Here is a 19227-nt window from a genome sequence, read left to right as displayed (position 1 = left end):
CTGAGTGTGCAAGAAAACAGCTGCAAAATGATTAGTAAAGCAAGATACTAAAGTCTCCTTTTTTATTTGAACATTAATTTTCCATGTTTTAGAGATATTCTGAATTTAAAATTCAGAATTTAAGTGTTAAGATATCAGCATACTATCAGCAATCTTGGATTTAACAGCTACTATTATCAAGCAATTGATTTCTAATGCACACAATAAAGTTTGATAACATATGTAAAAGAAAATGGCCTGGATTTTGCCCTCGAATGCACAAAAAGAACTTTCTATACACCACCTCAAAACAGTCTTTGGCCTTGCTGAATAATTATAAGCTGTTATTTTACTGTGAAGCAAAATAAGCCTTCAAGTGTCCCTTACTTGATCTTAGAAGGTCAAACTCTCTGTCCAGCAGTTCCTCTTCTGTCAACTTGGAGAAATTATCCTCTCCAAAAGGATTCCACCCTGACATATCAGGTGGGTTACTGATGTTCTTCTGATTTGTAAAATTTGCAACTACATCTTTATCAGCAACTGACCTATAGCAATGATTGAGAGAAGAAAAAGGGAAAAGAAAAACAAAACTATTAGCATTAAAAAAAAATTATAGTGCTCTAGTTCATACTTTACAAATGCTTAGAAAACTAGATCACTTTATTATGGTGGAGATGGCAGATAAGAGCAGGGAATGGAGAGAGATAACATCTGGAATTTGAATTGCTCCCATAAGGAACACCAGCTCCTTAATCCATAAGGTATACTATCTGTGTACCCTTGGGCCAGTTCTTTAACCTCTCTGCCTCAGCTTCCTCATCTGAATAAAAGGAGTAACAGTACCTACTACACATGTAAAGAGAATAGTATCTGGTAAATAAATAAATAAATAATAAAAATAAGCACTCAATAAATATTAGCTATTATATCACAGTGAACAAGCCTTAAATTAGTGAAAATCAGTTACCATATCAAACAGTATCACTCCAAAATCACTAATGAATACAGTGATCTTATGTCCTGGTTATGTTGAGACACCATAGTAACTTTACTTTTGACAAAGCCATTCCCTATATATATAGTCACCAACAAAAGATGAACTGCTAAGTTTGCTTTATGAATTACCTAAAGCTAAATGAGGGTTATTTTGTATATAATAAATTATCTATGGTGCTTAAAGTATCTATAGTCTGGAGCCTGAAACTACTGGTTCTATGGAAGTTATCTTAATCAGCCTCTTGGCTTTTAAGGGAAGATGAGAGTCTAAAGACTTCTTAACCTAAGATTCCTGGGTTCCTCTTCCTCAAACCAGCTTGGAAATACAGCACAGGAATGAGGCAATGTAAAAAAGCTGTCACATTCCTTTTGTAATTCAGGTACAGGTGCTCTGACATTGGTAAGCAAGGGAGAATCTCGATGTTCAAAGAAATATCTCAATTTTGCAAGCCTTGACTGATCCCCTTAATTTCACTTCCCCTTGAGAGCTCACTGCCACTGCCCCACACAGGTCTTAGAAGGGAAGAGATGTCAATTTAATCCCTTATCCAAGCCCCTTCATTATACCTGAGCCAAGACTACAAAGAACAATTAAACATTTATTGAAGGCTAGAGTATAATAAAGGAAAATAAACATAGTAATTTACCTAAAAGTAGATAAACTTGCTTAGTAAATAGAACTTAGGTATCTTAATAAAAAATATACTTCCATTTAGAACCCATTCTGAGGATGCATCATTTGCCACGGTCTAAGCCTTCCTCCATGTGACAGAATCCCATCTCTAATTCCAAAACTACCTCAAGGATTTCAGAGTCCTTAAAACACAGATTGGAGTGGGTAAAACTCAAAGAGAGATGGGCATTCCCTCTCCAGTCAGTCAATGATCACTTTCAGAACTTTCTAATTCCCTATGTAAGTCACTCTTCTCCCACTCATGGGACGAATTTATAAATTCTTCTTGGCAGGGCTGACCAGTTAGCTCAATTAGTTAGAGCACAGCCTTGTAATTCCAAGGCCATGGGTTCAGCTGCAAAAAAAATAAAATAAAAAAATAAACTCTTCTTGGCAGACTGTACTTAGTAGGATGTCACCTTAACCTACAGATTAAACAGGTATTAAATCATGTCTACAAAGTTCTTTGACACTCCTCACCTCAAAGGGTGAAACCTAATTCTGCTTCCCTTTAATATGGGCTAGATCTAGCGGTTCAATTCTATGAGCCGCTAGATCTAGCCCATATTAATTCAATTAATTCAAATAAAACATGGCTGAAGTGCCAGTGTGTAACTTCTGGGACTAGGTCATAAAAAGGCATTTCGGGCTCCTTCTTGCTCGCTCTCTTGGATCACTCATTCTGGAAGAAATCAGAATCAATAATTTCTTGTTCAAAACAGTCTTTGCCTTGCCAAAGAGAATACTCAAGAAGCCTTTTGGAGAGATCCATGTGGCAGGGGGCTGAGGCCTCCTGCCCAAAGCCATGTCAGTGAACCATCTTGTAAACAGATCCTCTGGCATCAGCCAAGTCTTCAGAGGACTACAGACCCAGCCATATCAGATATAACCACTCAGCTAAGCCATTCCTAAATTCCTGATCCACAGAAAGTTCTAAGATAAATGCTTATTGTAATTTCAAATCACTAAGTTTTGGGATAATTTATTATGCAGCAACAGATAACTAATACAACAGGGCAATTATATCATAAGAAGAAAGATAATGTATGCATAGGAATATTTAATTACTATTGGAATACAACACAGTCATATTCTCCAATATTCACACTAAAGTTAACACAATGCAAGAGTAGAAATTTTAGCAGAAGGTTAGTGGGACAGAAAAGAAAATAATCACTGGTTAATCATTCTAACCAAGTTAGTGACTCTTTGCCTCTGTCTAAGGAATTACTTGGTTTATCTTCTACTCAAATATCTGTTATACACTTAGAGAAAAATATTTAACCCCAATTCTCATCTTCCACTGACTTAAGTCATAAGAACATTAGCTTACAAATCTTTTTAAATTGTTATAGAAGATGTTATACTCAACATATAATCTGATATTAAATAGGAATAATAATATTTTCAAGTAGCATTGACACACCAAGTGTGGCTAGAGCAATATTCCTGTGGGAAGTTCTGCATTCCTAGCCTCTAGTGGCCAACTTTATAACTGTTTCACCCATCAAACCATTATCCCTTCCTCGCTCCATCCTCTCATATCCCTCAATACATAACTTCACAGGAGTGGAGAAAAATATGTCATACACTTTCACAGACATCCAACCCAATATTTCCCAACCTGGAATATGCCAATGATTTTGGTGAGAAACCAATTTTTTTTTTACATTAATAGTTACAGAAAAATTAGGAAAAATTGCTTATCTAAAATATCAAACCTGTGATTTCTTGAATAGTATCACTAGAGATGACATTAAACAGTAATTTAATTCAGGCATCAGCACCTTGCATGCCTGTGTGTACCTCAAATCTTTGGAGATCCAACTTTATAACTAATGAGAAGTTTAGATAGTACATATATACCTTGGGTTGAATGTCCCCCCAAAACTTGACCCCCACTGTGACAGTGTTAAGAAGGTGTGAAATTATATTATGGCAATTGAAAGGTGGGGCCTCAACTCAAAGAGGTGATTAGATTGCAGGAACACACCATAATGAATGGATTAAAAATGGTAGTCATGGGCATGGTTCTGAGGGCTTTAAAAAGAAAGTGAAGGAGGAGGTTACTCTCTCTGCTCCGCCATTTTGCAATGTGATACCCTGTTATCACTGTTGTCACCACCATGGCCTTCACCAAATGTATTCCCTGGAATTTGGTCTTCCCAGCTTCAGAAACTGTAAGCAAAAAATTTCATGTTCTTATAAATCACCCAGTTCCATGTATGTTGTTATAAGCAACAGAGATGGAATAATACAATATGTTGTGGAACGCTAACATGAATTCTCTTGCACAGGATATCAAATTCATTACTCAATTTTCATCAGTGACACACTTTGCTTCCAGAAGTTGACTGTCTTTTAGAATATGAAGTATATATAAGATTATATGCTGTGTCAGAGAAGACAGTTTAATATCTTCTGTACTTTGCAACTAAATACTCTAGCTTTAATTGATATTTCTGATGCTAGTTAATAACTAAAATAAAAAAAGTCAATCATCTAATTAATGACAGCCTCATCCTTATCTTAAACCAAACAAAATTGAGCAAAATATCATAGTTTTAATAGGAAAATCATCTCATTCTTATCACTGGGAGACTTATTTTCAGGTACATTTTTTTTTACAAATTCATTAGATTACTACTCACATTTCACAGGTTAGATTTTAGTGGCTCTAATTTATTTAAAATGTATAATATCATATGTTTTCATTTTATTTACAATAACATTATTAATTTATTGAAAAAAGTGCTATGTGGGTAAAGCAAAAAATTGCAACTAGAGTAGGAAAATGACGAAGTTTGGCAAATACTGATCTGGACCTATAAACTAGCCTTTGATCAAATGCTGTGCTATCCACTTAGACAAACTTGTCCTAAATCATCACCCCAATTTTTGCTTTAGGAAATCACTTCAATAAATCAGTTCACTAAGAAGGGGAGGGGAAGAGGAGATAGTGAGAGGTTGGCTAATGGACACAAAATTACAGCTAAATAGGAAAAATAAGTTCTAGTGGGTACAGTAGTGCTAGGCATCTATAAGTAACAATTTATTGTATGTTCTCAAATAGCTAGAAGAGAGGAGTTTAAATGTCCTCATCACAAAGAAATAACCAATTTTTGCAATGATGAAGTTGCTAACTACTCTGATTTGATCACTACACATTGTGTACATGTACTGAAATATAACTCTATACCCCATAAACATGTACAATCAATACATTTCAATTAATAAATAAATTAGTTCATTTTTTTCCTCTCTCCCTACTCTTCCAATCTCCCTCTTTCTCTCCCACATACACACATTGGCTGGGAGGTATTCTATAGCAAACTGCATAGTTTAACCTTTGAGATGCACAGTATACAAGTATGCTATTGATGTTGCTGTTTCTCATGTCCAACTCCTAGCCAAAGGTTATACACACCTTCTCCCAGCTAATGTTTGAAATCATGACACAGTCTTGTATAGGAACTTCTTTAGTGTTCCAGTAACTAAAGTCTAACAGCTACTTCCTTCTCCATGTCTAAGAACATTAGGAGGCATTCATAATCATTCTAATTACAAGATCACGAAGCACTTACCATATCATATCTAAGCTTGAGAAAATTTGTATCAAATTTACTGTAATACTTTCCTATAAATTATCCATGAAAAGTAACTATTAAATAACTGTATACGAATAGCCAAAATACACTACAAGTATTTTCCATCTATGCTATGGTAACAATAAGTTTACTGTATCATATCAGCTTAAAAATGAACCAAATGATATATTTAAAAATGTTTGTACAAATTATACAACCTTTATGGGTACATAGTCAATCAAAAGTAATAACATGTAAGCAGAAAATGTTAACTTGTCGACAAGGATTAATTTTTTAAAAAATACTAAAGTAGCTTGTTAGGGTTTTGTTTCTACTTAAATTACAAAGACGGTCATTATATACAAGCCAATAACTTCCTTAGGCCTAAATGTTGCTAGAGGTTGCTAAGCTTCATCTGTAAAGAACAGTTAGCAGAATTAACTGATAGAAATGGAAGGAAGAATGAGGATGCACAGGTATCAGAATAGAAAACCTGGAGGCGAAAAAAGGTGGCTCTTCAGAAACATGGATTTTTAATTCAAGAATCATTTAATGACTCCATTCAACAATTACATCCACTTTCACAACAATTTCCTTTGCATTCACTGGAAAAACACTTGCCTATTGGCACTGTAAGAGGAGTCCATTATGGTTCCAACTTGAGCTGGAAGTGACGAAGTGTAAGAAACTAAGGCTGATGAGAACTCCTGAGGAGAGGTAAGATATTCAGGTGATGTCTGTTGCTGAGACTGCTGATGTTGAGATAGCATCTGTTGCTGCAAAAAAGCCTGCTGATACTGCTGCATCTGAAATAAGAAATGACATTATACAAAACAATACTCAAGTCATCAAAGCACTGTCAGCATCACATCTATTTACTATGTAACACCCTTCTCACATTGGTGACCTAAATCAGAAATCCTAAAAAACAGAAACCTAAAAAACAATTTATATTTGAAGGAGCAGGATGAAATAAATCTACTAAAGAAGCTGTGAAGCTAGGATCACTAGGCCATATTAAAAAATACTCCTTTAAATATTTTAAGAAAAAAGACAAAAGAGTAGCTTAAATTCATTAGTATGGTGGTTGCTGTAAAAAAAAAAAAAAAAAGGTCAAACTATTCTCTGAAGCAAATGCACTTTCCCTTTGGGTTTCATTTTTATACTAAATAGATATCTGCTGAATGAAAGAGATAGATGACAAAAGATTATGGCTAAAATCTTCTACTTCCCTTAGATTAAGTGATAAGAGAAATGTTATTAGTCAATTACAATGTGCCATATTCAGGTGCCATAGTTCAGCACAATTTAAATCTGTTTGAGAATGTAAGACTGGCTTTGATAAAACACATGTCAATTAACTAATCTGAACTGACTTTGAATTATTAAATTCTGAATAATATCATTCATCCGCTGAATTTCAACACTATAATGTATACTCAAAGAGTAATTTCTAGAAATTATATAACACTTACCATTGTAGGATACTGCGATGCAGAAGGTTGTGACTGATATACTGAATGCATTAAAAACTGTTGTTGAAATATCTGTTGCTGCTGCACTGCACGTTGATACTAAAATGAGAAAAACAAACTAATTAATCAATATTATTCATGCCTTTTTTGTGCCAGAGTTCTTTTTTTAAGTATTTGCTCCTACCATAACAATGATTTGGGATATCAGTAGTCCAGACACCAATATAAAATACTTATAGCAGCTAAGTGATTGTAACTAATACATGCTTGTTGAAATTGGTTTCAAAATTATCAACAAAACACAACAGAAATTCAACTAAAACCATCTTCACCACAATCTAAGAATGTATGGAAGAAATTTAAACCTAAACACATTTACCACCTTTTCCTAGTTGATGAAGACCCTTGAAGCAACTTCTGACTAGGACCCAATACAGTAAACCTCCACTCTCCTCTATCTCCCTTTCAATCATGTCGTCTGGCTATCCCATGGCATCACTTACTTACTACCTCCACTCTGTGTCTATCAATCAAAACCAGAGAGTGGCACCCAAGAGAAATATCATGCATATAACTGGCTCAAAAACATTTCAGAAAATGATTGAAGAATGATAGTGAAAGTAGTTACTTTTAAAACAGTTTAGTAAAACTATAAATTTGCAGGTTCTGATGAGGCAACGGATGGAAAGAACTTCAGCTCATTTTTTTCTGTCTCTTTCAACTCTAAATGCTGCCTCTCAACCGTGTGCCAACCCAGGCAGAAAAATGAAAAACAAAAAATAGAACCAAAATCTAAGACAATGTCACTTCTGAAAGCCTAATATCACCTTTCCAATGATAACATTATTAGTCTGTAAACTCAAAATACAACCTCAAAGAGATAATATTCATCACAAACTACAGTGCTTATTCATGAACATTCTTTGCTTCATAAGGCCATGATTCAACTTATTTTAACAGAATATTCTTAAGTATTTCACTAAATGCAAATTAAATACATATTCTTTAATAAGAAGGAAATGAGGGGAAACGTTTACTTGAATTTAGAGTAAAACGTGCTCATGATACAAAAAGAATTCCCTGATAATCAACTGCCACATGAATTTCACATGACTTCTATATCTAAGGTAACAAAAGAATTACCTGCTGCATATAAGCATCCTGAAGTAGTTGATGCTGCTGATGCTGCTGTTGCTGCTGGTGAGGATGACGATGCTGTAAATGAAGTTGCTGTAATCTCCAATCTCCCTGTTGTAGTTGTTGAAGTACTCTATGCTGCTGTGGTGGCTGCTGAGGAGATCCCTGATCCAATAAAATTTCAGGGTCATTTCCAGGTCTCAGTGCTCCTAAGGTAGGTTTCCAAAAACTTATATTAACATACTGATAATTTTCATAAAATGGCTGGACATCAAAACACTCATTTCAGGAATCATTTAACTAAGGCATTTATATCCTTAAAGACAGATGGTACATGTGTATAAAACTTGAGTAGGTATTAGGGTCACTAAAAAAATCAAAAATGGTAGTTAATTCATTCCAAAAGGTAACTACTATTCTCCTCTTTCACTCCCTTCCCATCCTCCATAAAATATATATCTCATGAAGGAAGTCAAGGTCTTTATTCTGACCACTGATATATCCTAGTGCCTACCACATAGTAGGTTTTCATAATGTATCTCATGATTTAGTGATTAAATAAATACAGGACACAGTCTTCGCTACACAGCAATAAACTTAAAATTAACAACAAAATAACTACTAAAAAATCACTCATCTTGAAAACGTAATAAGAACAACCCCTTAAATAATGTATGGGTTGAAGAGGAAATCATATCTGAATTTAATTTTTAAAGAAATTACAATACAAATACACCATATCAAAATCTGTGGGACAAAAAGCTGGTAGTACTCAAGAAAACGTTTTTTCATCTTAAATGTATACAAAATCTATGAAGACTGAAAAAAACTAATGAAAATAAACTCAAAATAGAAGAAATAAATTAATAACAATAAAAGGCATAAATAAACAAAACAGTGAAATAAACAACAGCACAGAGTTAATCAATAAAACCAAAACCTGGTTACTGGTTTTCTGAACAGACCAATAAAAGAGATAAAGCCCTAGGCAAATCTCATCAAGAAAAAACAGTGATGATACAAGGGTACTTCAAAAAATTCATGGAAAGATTCATATTATCTTTTAATTCTATTTTTCTACAAACTTTTTGAAGTACCCTCATACAAATAAACATTAGAAATAAGGGAGGCAACATATTATAGAAATGATAGTAATTAAAAGAATTACGAAAAAATGCTTTCTGTAATTTTATGCAAATAAATTTGAAAATTAAAAATGAACATTTTTTTAAGTACACATATGAATTTCGAACATGAATCCAAAAGGGGGAAAATATGAAATCAGTAAAAATTAAATGAATTGAAAATGTGATCATGATTCTACCTCTAAAAAAAAGTACCAGCCCAGTTTAACGTTCACTGATAATTTCTAACACATTTTGAAGAAATAGATAATTCCTCTTTTTCATAAACTGATCTAGAGCATTTAAAAAAAAGTTTCCTTAATAAGACTATCAGTTTATCCCAAAAATAAAAGTAAGTTTTAAGTAAGGTTAATCCCACTTACCCAAAGAATGCTTCAATATCCAGAACTGTGTTAATATTACACATAACATATCAAAGGAAAAAATTACATGGTCTTATCAAAAAGAAAAAGAAGAAAACCACCCATACCTACTTTAAAAACAGTGAGCTAGACATAAAGGGAAGTTCATCAGTCAGTTAAAACATATATATATTGTACCAGAAACGTAAAGTAAATAACATACCAGAACATTCTCCCTAAAAGAGAATAACAAGACAAGAATGTTCACTATCACCACTTACATATAACATTAGACTGGAGGATATAGCCACTGTGTTAAAATAACAAAAACCAAACCAAGCATTATAAATACTTAAATGAAAGAGGCAAATTATCATTATCATCAAAAAAGTGCAAGATAAGCAATTGAAAACCTATTAGAACTAAAAAGATATAGAAAGAAAGTATCTCAACACAACAGAAGCCAAATATGACAAACCCACAACTAACATCACCCTGAATGGGAAAAAGCTAAAAGCTTTTCCTTTGAGAACAGGAAGAAGACAAGAATGCCCACTCTCACTACTCCTATTTAACATAGTATTGGAAGTTCTAGCCAGAGCAATCAGGCAACAAAAAGAAATAACAGGCAAGTTGGAAAAGATGAAGTCAAACTGTACCTGTCTGCAGATGACATGATCTTATATATGGAAAAACCTAAAGACTCCACCAAAAAACTCTTACAGCTGATAAATGAATTCAGTAATTTGCAGAATATGAAATCAATATACAAAAATCAGTAGCATTTCCATACACCAACAATGAACTAGCAGAAAAAAAAATAAAGCAAGGAAGCCCATTTACAATAGCTACCAAAAAATAAAATACCTAGGAATAAATTTAACCAAGGAGGTGGAAGAGGTCACAGTGAAAACAACCAAATAGTGAAAAAATAAATTGAAAAGGACACAAAAAACCAAAGACATTCATATTCATGGATTGGAAGAATTAATGGTTTAAAAATGTCAATACTACCCAAAGTAATCTATACAGATTCAATGCAATCCCCAACAAAATACCAATGACATTCTTCACAGAAATAGAAAAAAATAATCCTAACATTCCTATAGAACAAAAGACCACGAATAGCCAAAGCAATCCTGAGCAAAATAAATAAATAAAGCTGGAGGCACGATACTACCTTACTTCAAAATATACTACAAAGCCACAGTAACCAAAACAGCGTGGTATTGGCAGACACATGGGCCAGTGGAACAGAACAGAGACCCCCCAAATTAATCCACATACTTACAGCCAACTAATCTTCAACAAAGGCACCAAGAACATACACTGGAGAAAGGACAGCCTCTTCAATAAATGATGTATTCTTCTACACATGGACATCCATGTGTAAAACTAGACCCCTATCTCTCACCATATACTAAAATCAACTCAAAATGGATTAAATGCTTAAATGTAAGACCTGAAACTATAAAACTCCTAGAAGAAAACATAGGGGAAACACTTCAGTATGTAAAGACATTATGAATTAGACCTCAAAAGCACAGGTAACAAAACAAAAAAACAAACAAATGGGACTATATCAAACTAACAAGCTTCTGCACAGCAAAAAAAAAAAAAAAAAAAAAAACAATCAACAGAGCAAAAAGATAACCTATAGAATGGGAGAAAATTCTTGCAAACTATACATCCAACAAGAAGCTAATATCCAGAAAGAATATCCACAAGAAACTCAATAGTAAAAAAAAAAAAAAATCCAATTAAAAAATGGGCAAAGGAGTTGAATAGACATTTCTCAAAAGACGATATTAAAATGGCCAAAAGGTATATGAAAAAATGCTCAACGTCACTAATGATCAGAGAAATGCAAATCAAAACTACACTGAGCTATCATCTCACTTGAATTAGACTCGCTACTATCAAAAAGACAGAAAATGACAAATGCTGGCAAGGATGCAGAGAAAGGGGAACTCTTCTACACTGTTAGTGGGATTGTAAATTAGTACAGCCAGTATGGAAAACAGTATGAAGGTTTTTTAAACAACCACATATAGAACTACCATACGATCCAGCAATTCCACTACTGGGTATATACCCAAAGGAATGGAAATCATCATGTCCAAGGGATACCTGCACTTCCATGTTTACCACAGCTCTATTCATAATAGCCAAGATATGGAACCAACCTAATTGTCCATCGATGGACTACTAGATAAAGAAAGTGTGGTATACAATGGAATACTACTCAGCCATAAAAAAATGAAATTCTGCATTTGCAGCAGCATGAATGAGCTTGGAGAAAATTATGTTAAGTGAAATAAGCAAGGCACAGAGAGAGAGATACCACATGTCCTCATTCATAAGTGGTGGCAGGGTAGGGAGGGGAGGGGAGGGAAGGGAAAGGAGAAAACAATAGTAAGTTGAACTTTGAGGAGAGAGGAGACTGCAGTTACTAGAGACAGGAAAGGGGAAGGGGAAGGGAGGATAGTGAGAGGGTGGTTAATGGACACAAAAGAGCTAGACAGGAAAATAAGTTCTCTTGGTACGCAGTCAAGCTAGACATCTAAATTAACAGTAATTTACTGTGTGTTCTCAAATGGCTAGAAGAGTAGAGATCAAAAACCCTCATCATAAAGAAATGATTAAGTTTTATAATGATGAAGCTAATTATCCTGATTTGGTCATCACACATTGTATACATGCATTGATATTCAACTCTGTACCCCACAAATATGTATACTCAATACGCTTCAATTAAAAAAAAAGAAAAACAAACAAAAAAAAGAACTTAATATGGCTGAATGGAATAATCAAAAATCAAAACATGTAAACTTCTGCCTAATTGATGCACTCAAAATAATCATCTTTAAAATTTATTTTTTTTAGAACTTGAGAGGCTTCCTCTAAAATTCATACAGAATCGAAACTGTAAATGGAAGAGGCATAAGAATAAATAACTTAATGGTACAGGATAGAAGGTGGAGAAATAACAATATGAAAAAAGTTAGTTTATGATAAAGGTGGGATTTCAAATTAGCAAAGAATGCACAATAATGCACTATTTAGCAAACGACATTGGGGAAAATTTTTAAATGAGTATGCTCCTTGATTTGAGTATGCTCCTTAATTTGAATGAGTATGATTTACTCATACAAGTAAATCAAGGGTGTAGCAGTCTGGCCAGTTAGTTCAGTTGGTTAGAGTGTGGAACTCTAATACCAATGTCAAGGGTTTGGATCCCTGTATTGGCCAGCAGCAAAAAAAAAAAAAAAAAAAAAAAAAACCTAAAAAACCCGAGTTTGGTCTGGCCAGTTGGCTCACTCAGTAGAGAGTGGTGCTGATAACAGCAAGGTCAAGAGTCTGGATCTCCACACAAGCTAGCCGCCAAAAAAAAAAGAGGAGTGTATTATAAGTAAGGCTGTTTGGCTGTTTACCACAACACTATTAACAATTTTGCAAAGTTTATTGGGAGACAAAAGTGAGGATCGACTCAGAAAACACCATCTGACAGTCAGAAGTGCTCTAAAGTCTATCACTTTCAGAAGTGCTTTGAAGTCTATTACAAATAACAAAGTTTTTATAGACAGAAAAGGTAGAAGAAAGTAAAAACAAAGAACAAAAAGTGGACTGGTCATTTCAGTTACTTTCCTTGTAAGGTGGGGGCAGAGAGACAGAATAGAAAAATAACTCATTAATTAACATCAGGTTACTTCAGGCTATCCTTTTTGTGAAGAGATTAAAGCAGAGGGAACTTCTTTATCGTACCTATTGAAGATTTACACTAGCCTGTTTGGGAAACTGGCTGTTATCTCTTTCTCTTGATTTCTTAGAAGGTCAGAACACAACCTAAGAGATGTGGAACTTAGCAGGGGTAACTCCATTTTGGTATTTTGTCTGGTCTTTGGGGTCCTATTGCAGGAATTCTGTCTAAAACAACGGCCTCCTATAACTTTTATTTAACAATAGCAAATATTGGAAATAACCTGAATGATTATATCAGCTATGGTACAGTCAGAATATGAAATGTCCTATACCTACTAAAAATTACACTGTAAATCCATATGAACTAATGAGCAAAACTTTCCAAAATATATTTTTTTAAAAAATCAGGTTCAGAGAAATATGTATAGTATAAATCCATTTATGTTAAACACAATATGAATTATTTATACCTGTATATATACATGTAAGAACATAAAAAAGAATGCACACTAAACTGCTGCCAGTTAACTATGGAAAGAAAAAGGAATGAAACTTTTACATTTTTCTCTGAATACTTCTATATTACCTACATTTTTTAAAAGAAAATACTCATGTGTTACTTTTTGTATAATTTTTAAAGGGTGGAAGAAATGTTAAAAAGATGCACGTGGCAGGGGAGGGAAGAGTATTATTTTTCAAACTAAAGTGGAAGGCATGTAATAAAGAGAAACATAGTCCCTGTCATCAGGAGCAGACCTGGCACTCACAGCTAGGTTTTGGTGCTTTCCTGTTAAATAACAATACCAACATCACACAAGGTCACTCTGTGACTGTAATGGATCAAGACAACAAGACCATTCCATGTTCATGATAAAATCACAGATAAAATCATGAACATTGCCCACAACACAAAAATGACTCAACATCCCCCTATCCCACTTAATATGACTGGCTGCTACTTCTTTACCAATTGAGGCAATAGCCCCCTCCTTCTAGATAAGATTTATTAAGATACCTAATCATCACACCACCGCTTCCTGACAGTATCCAATATAGAACAAAGCCCTGCTTCCATAAAGCCTCCCCAACATTACCTAAAACAAGCCCAAATCCTTTTAATATGTCTTTTCAAACACCATCTTACTGAGATACCCCACAAATCCCCACAGTTTGGGAGTAATAAAGTTTACTTTTACCTATAACTAACTGTGTTCCTAGTAGTCTTTGGCTAGGGGCATTGATACATGATAAAAAAGACTAATAGGATCTCCAACCCAAAAAGGTACGGAAAAGAGAAATTAACATTAAATGCTTACTATAATACAGAATTTTACTAGGTAACACACACTTTATTATTAACTCTTCATAAAAGGAAAAGTAGATAGTTGTTATTCCCATTTTACAGAAGCGAACAGTAAGGCTAAGAAATGGTGAAATGGGAATTAAACACAAAAGATTACAAATTCCCATTATTTTCCCTTTTCCATGGAATACTTCAACTGATGTACGTGATTATCAAAGAAGTATGTAGCAATATGCCAGGTAATATAAAATAAACATTATCTTCCCTGAGCATATTATACAGTTGGCCCTCCATATCAGCAGGTTCCGCATCCATGGATTCAGCCAACCACGGATGGAAAACATTCAGGAAAAAAAAAAAAAAATTGCATATGTACTGAAAATAAGCTTTTTTTTTCTTGTCACTATTCTCTAGACAATATAGTATAACAACTATTTACTTAGCATTTACATTGTGTTAGGTATTATAAGTAATCTAGAGATGATTTAAAGTGTATGGGAAGATGTGCATAGGTCATATGGAAATACTACCCCACTTTATATCAGGGACTTGAGCGTCCCCAGATTTTGGTATCCAAAGGAGGTCATGGAACCAATCTGCTATGGGTAACAAGGGACAACTATACTTTATTTAATAGTAATAACAGTAGTTAAGAGGTAACATTTCTTAAGGGCATATTATGTGTGAGCTATTATATTAAGTAGTCATTTAATTCTCCCAACAATCCTATGAGATAGGTACAGTTCTAGTATCTTTATAAGATGTATTACTAAAAAAATGGAAGATATAGGACTCAAACCAGGTTCCTAAGACTCAAAGTGTGGGTTCTTAACCATTACAGTATCCTACCTGAAAACATTTTAAAATTAGAACAGGACAGATTTATCATGACATAAAGGACAAAACAGGGTTTTCTTGAAGTGGGTTTTCAGGTTATACTGACCTTTTTCCAGACCTTTGAGAGAGTAAGTTTACCCTCTAATACTCTATTAAGGATACAGTATCAAATTTTCTTGGGCAAAAAAAATTTTTAAGTACCACACTGTACCATAATGCTTCGGAAATATTTCAGATTAGAAAAACAATTTTTCCCAAAATGAGATGAGAAGACAAGTTTTTATGTTGTAATGTCTGCGTGGTTCAAGATAGACTCCTTCACCAGGGCTCTAAATTCTGTGCAAGACATGTAACTTCATAAGGCTAGAATTTCAACTTCCTCCTTCCCAGTACAACACAGAATTTTCTATTACTTTGAACTTTATTACCAACCTCAAACACTGTTAGATGCTCATTCTTGGCATAAGAGTTTGTATTTATAGAATCAAAGCAAATTGTGAGATTTTTGTACCATACTTTCATATTGCCAGTCAGTTCCCTTTGCCTACAACTTTAAGAAAATAGCTGAATTTATTAGGTATCAGTAGAAAGTTTCTTAAAGCCTTATGTTATCTGCTCTATAATATTAAGTTAGCCAGTAATTTATACCCCTAGTTAGTCAAACCATAAAAGGTTTATTTAATTATAAAGGGGACAGGGTTGGCAGGGCTGTATTACCTTTTGGTCTGTGGTTACTGAATTCACCAGGAGCAAGGACTTTAACAGGTGTTACTGAACTTTGAATGGTCAGCACACTAGGAGTGGCAGTAGTAGAGTTGGCCTTTGGTCTTTGTCTTGGTGCAATTGAGGTTTCTGTTGGTCCAATGGTATCTGTTATTCTACAACAGAAGAATATATTTCATTCCAAATATTGGGATTATTTCTAATTTACTATTTGTTCTATAAAGCATCTATTTCGATAGATGATCTAGTGTTAGTCCTCTTGACTTCCTACTAAGTCCCATTCTCAAATATTTTATGTGCATATGATTTAATGAAGACAGGAAAGCAAATAAGATAAAACTAACCATTTTCCTTCAAACAGTATACTACCTATTCATAGCATGCTGTTGAAGCTGGCAGAAAAAAGAGTATAGTCCCAGAGATGCTCTTAAGGAGATGAAATGAGATTGAAAAGAAGCAAACATAAACCTTCTTATAAGGTTTTGGACAACAATGAGAGCCAACTCTCTGAACCAGTCAGAGAAATAAAAATAAGAAACAACAAAAATTAATCTCCCCTAGCTTGGACTCAAGGCATAAGAAAGAAAAGACTGCACTCTAGGGCACATAAAACAAAAGAAGCCAAAACTTTTAAAAGGTGGAGCCACCCGTTCGCATTCAACATCTTGAATCTTTAATGTATGGAAATCATATAAAACTTTTCCCACTAGGACTTAGTTTAGGCCTCAGATGTGGGTGGTCAAGTTGTAAGCACAGTTATAAAATCAAGAGAGAGTAAAATATAATTTGAGAAGACACAGACATTTGTTTTTCTTTTTCCAAAAAAGCCAAGTAAAATCTTTACCATACATATTTATCAACTTGGCTTTCTATAAATTCAGTACAAAATTTCAAATACTTCTTCACTTTCCGATAGGATCTGCAATAAAATCTCTTCACTAATTTCCCTTGCCACATTTCCAAGTGATTTAGTTCTTAAAAATTGTACACGCATGTGATTTATTAAGCATGCATCTGCTGCCTTTGGAGAAAGCCCTATCTACAACTGCTTTCTACAGTTCTTTTCTTATATCTGCAGGTACCACAAGGGGGAGCCCTATTAACAAACTATCTGAGAGGAAAGTGAAATTGAATCAAACGATTTTAGAAAATCATAGAAATGTATGTTTTCTAAAAATAACACTATATGTTTTAGATGGGGTGGGGATGGTACAATTCACATGAAAACTGAACTAACAGGCAAAAGATCATCTATATATATAACCAATTATATTTCACTTTAATGGTATTTACTGAGCTGAAGTTATTGATGTGGCACTAAACCCAATGCTATATACTCCCTAAACACAAGAAATTTGGGGGAATAAGGTATACAATCTTTCTGTTTTTCCATTCTTTGTGGGTAATATAGGCCAGAACTGGCCTTGCCTTAGTTCCTGGTCTAACGCACTTTTTAGAGGTTGACAACACACATGAGCATAGCAAAAGCTCTGCAGGCTCTGTTCAAACTGTCTCCTAATCTATTTTACCAATGTGTTAATATGTATTGTACATTTTACTGACATGCAGCAAAACACTGCACAACACCCTGTCTTCAAAGAATTTACAGCATACCTAGGAAGATATGGCACATATTGGTGAAAACATAACAAAATAAAAGACAGCTAAAGTAATCAGTACAAAGCTAGTGCTGTCAAGAGTTTCAAGGAGGAGTAATTGTTTTAGGCCTTTTCTTTTTTTGTTTTATTGAAGCATAATTGATTGTACATATCTGTGGGGTAGAGCACTGAATATCAATACTTGTGTACAATAAAGTGATGTTCAAATCAGGTTAATTACAATATTTATCATTACACAACGTATTCATTTTTTGTGGCCCTTTACCAATTTCTCACAACACCCCCCCCTTCCCCTTCCCCTTTTCCATCCTCTGGTGACCTCAGTTCCATTCTCTCCTTTCGAAAGTTCAAGGAAATAAATGTGATTGTTGTATCTTTCTTTTTATTTATTTATTTGTCTTTTATTTTTTTAAGCTCCCACTTATGCGTGAGGACATATGGTATTTCTCTTTCTGTGCCTGGCTTATTTCACTTAACATAATTTTCTCTAAGTTCATGCAAGATGCTGCAGATGGAGGAGTAATCGTAACTTTAACCTAATTTGGCTACAGAAGGCTTCTGGTAGACTCTGGAGATTAAAAATGTTTAATTTTATTCCAATAGACAGTGAAAAAGACACTGTGTGATGGAATGGGAAGAAAATACAAGGACAGATTAGGCAAAGTGAAGATAGAAAATTGACTAAAATTAAAGACAGTAATTACTGCATCAACACTGCTGCACTATCTCATTTGCACTATTAGAACACAGTCACACAGCTGTTTTCTCTGCTTCTCTTCTTTCCTTCTTCCTCACTATCACCTAACAATCTTCCTAAAACTCAGACTCTCTCTCCTGCTAAAAATCCTTCGATATTTCCATTGCCAGGACAATAATTCTCAACATTTCCATCTTTAAGACATTACGTCAGATAAGCTTAACATGTTTAATAGTCCCAAAAGCAGATGCAAAGTTTGGGGGGGTGAAAAGCGGTTTTTAAGAAGTAAAGCAAAGAGTGCAACAGATTGAAAGCAGGGCAGGTGGATAATACCTATAAAAGCTTTTTGAAAACATGCAAATAATAAAACTAGCCATTTAAAGATTTCTCTACCCAAAATGTACATCTTTCATGAAAAAGCATCTAACTTATTTTTTAATTAAGCTTTGTATATATTTACATTTTTCAAGTTATTCACTGATATATTAATAAAGAGTAAATATATATTATTGTAATAATCACCAACAAACCTTATTTTTAATATACATAATATATAGTTTTAACATGCTATAAATAAGTTCTGTGAATTTTAATACTATTTCACTTCCTTATAATTCTATAGCTATAGCTTGTCACAGTGAAAAAATATTCAAATCAGCCTTCTTGTCCAGTTGACTTGTGTTTTTTTTAATCTGTACCTACCTTCTCAAAAAATTATTTTTAAATTATAAATAAACACAAGTAAGAATAAAATTCAACTGACAAGCCTTACAATAATCCATAATTACCACTCAACTATAACAGTGGTTGCTAATTAAAGCTATGTCATAGATATGACAGACTAGGTCATGCTGTATTCCTACAAGTTAGATGTAACTTTACTCCTTCGTCTCCTTCTCAAGAGAACATTTTGAAATTCAAGTGAATGAAGATATTTTAAGTGATGTCATATGTTTTTAAAAAGTAAGTCATTCACAAACAATAGTTTAATAATTTATAAGTAATAGATCATT

The 19227-nt window shown here is 33.9% G+C and overlaps 1 protein-coding gene across 1 annotated transcript in view; it reads right to left on the bottom strand.

The window, feature by feature from the left end:
- The window catches only part of BMP2K (BMP2 inducible kinase), a 126643-nt gene that overhangs the window by 36178 nt on the left and 71238 nt on the right, over window positions 1-19227 (bottom strand). The window contains exons 10-14 of the mRNA XM_063108517.1: window positions 15893-16053; window positions 7854-8056; window positions 6711-6809; window positions 5857-6041; window positions 367-524 (exon numbers count right to left, since the gene is read on the bottom strand). Coding sequence (XP_062964587.1) covers window positions 367-524; window positions 5857-6041; window positions 6711-6809; window positions 7854-8056; window positions 15893-16053 — 806 coding nt within the window. The remainder of the gene's footprint in view (window positions 1-366; window positions 525-5856; window positions 6042-6710; window positions 6810-7853; window positions 8057-15892; window positions 16054-19227) is intronic.

Source organism: Cynocephalus volans, chromosome 9, assembly GCF_027409185.1.
Source record: "Cynocephalus volans isolate mCynVol1 chromosome 9, mCynVol1.pri, whole genome shotgun sequence".
Lineage (NCBI taxonomy): Eukaryota > Metazoa > Chordata > Mammalia > Dermoptera > Cynocephalidae > Cynocephalus > Cynocephalus volans.
The sequence above is the reverse complement of the archived record's forward strand: the minus strand, read 5'-3'. Positions and strand labels throughout refer to the sequence as shown.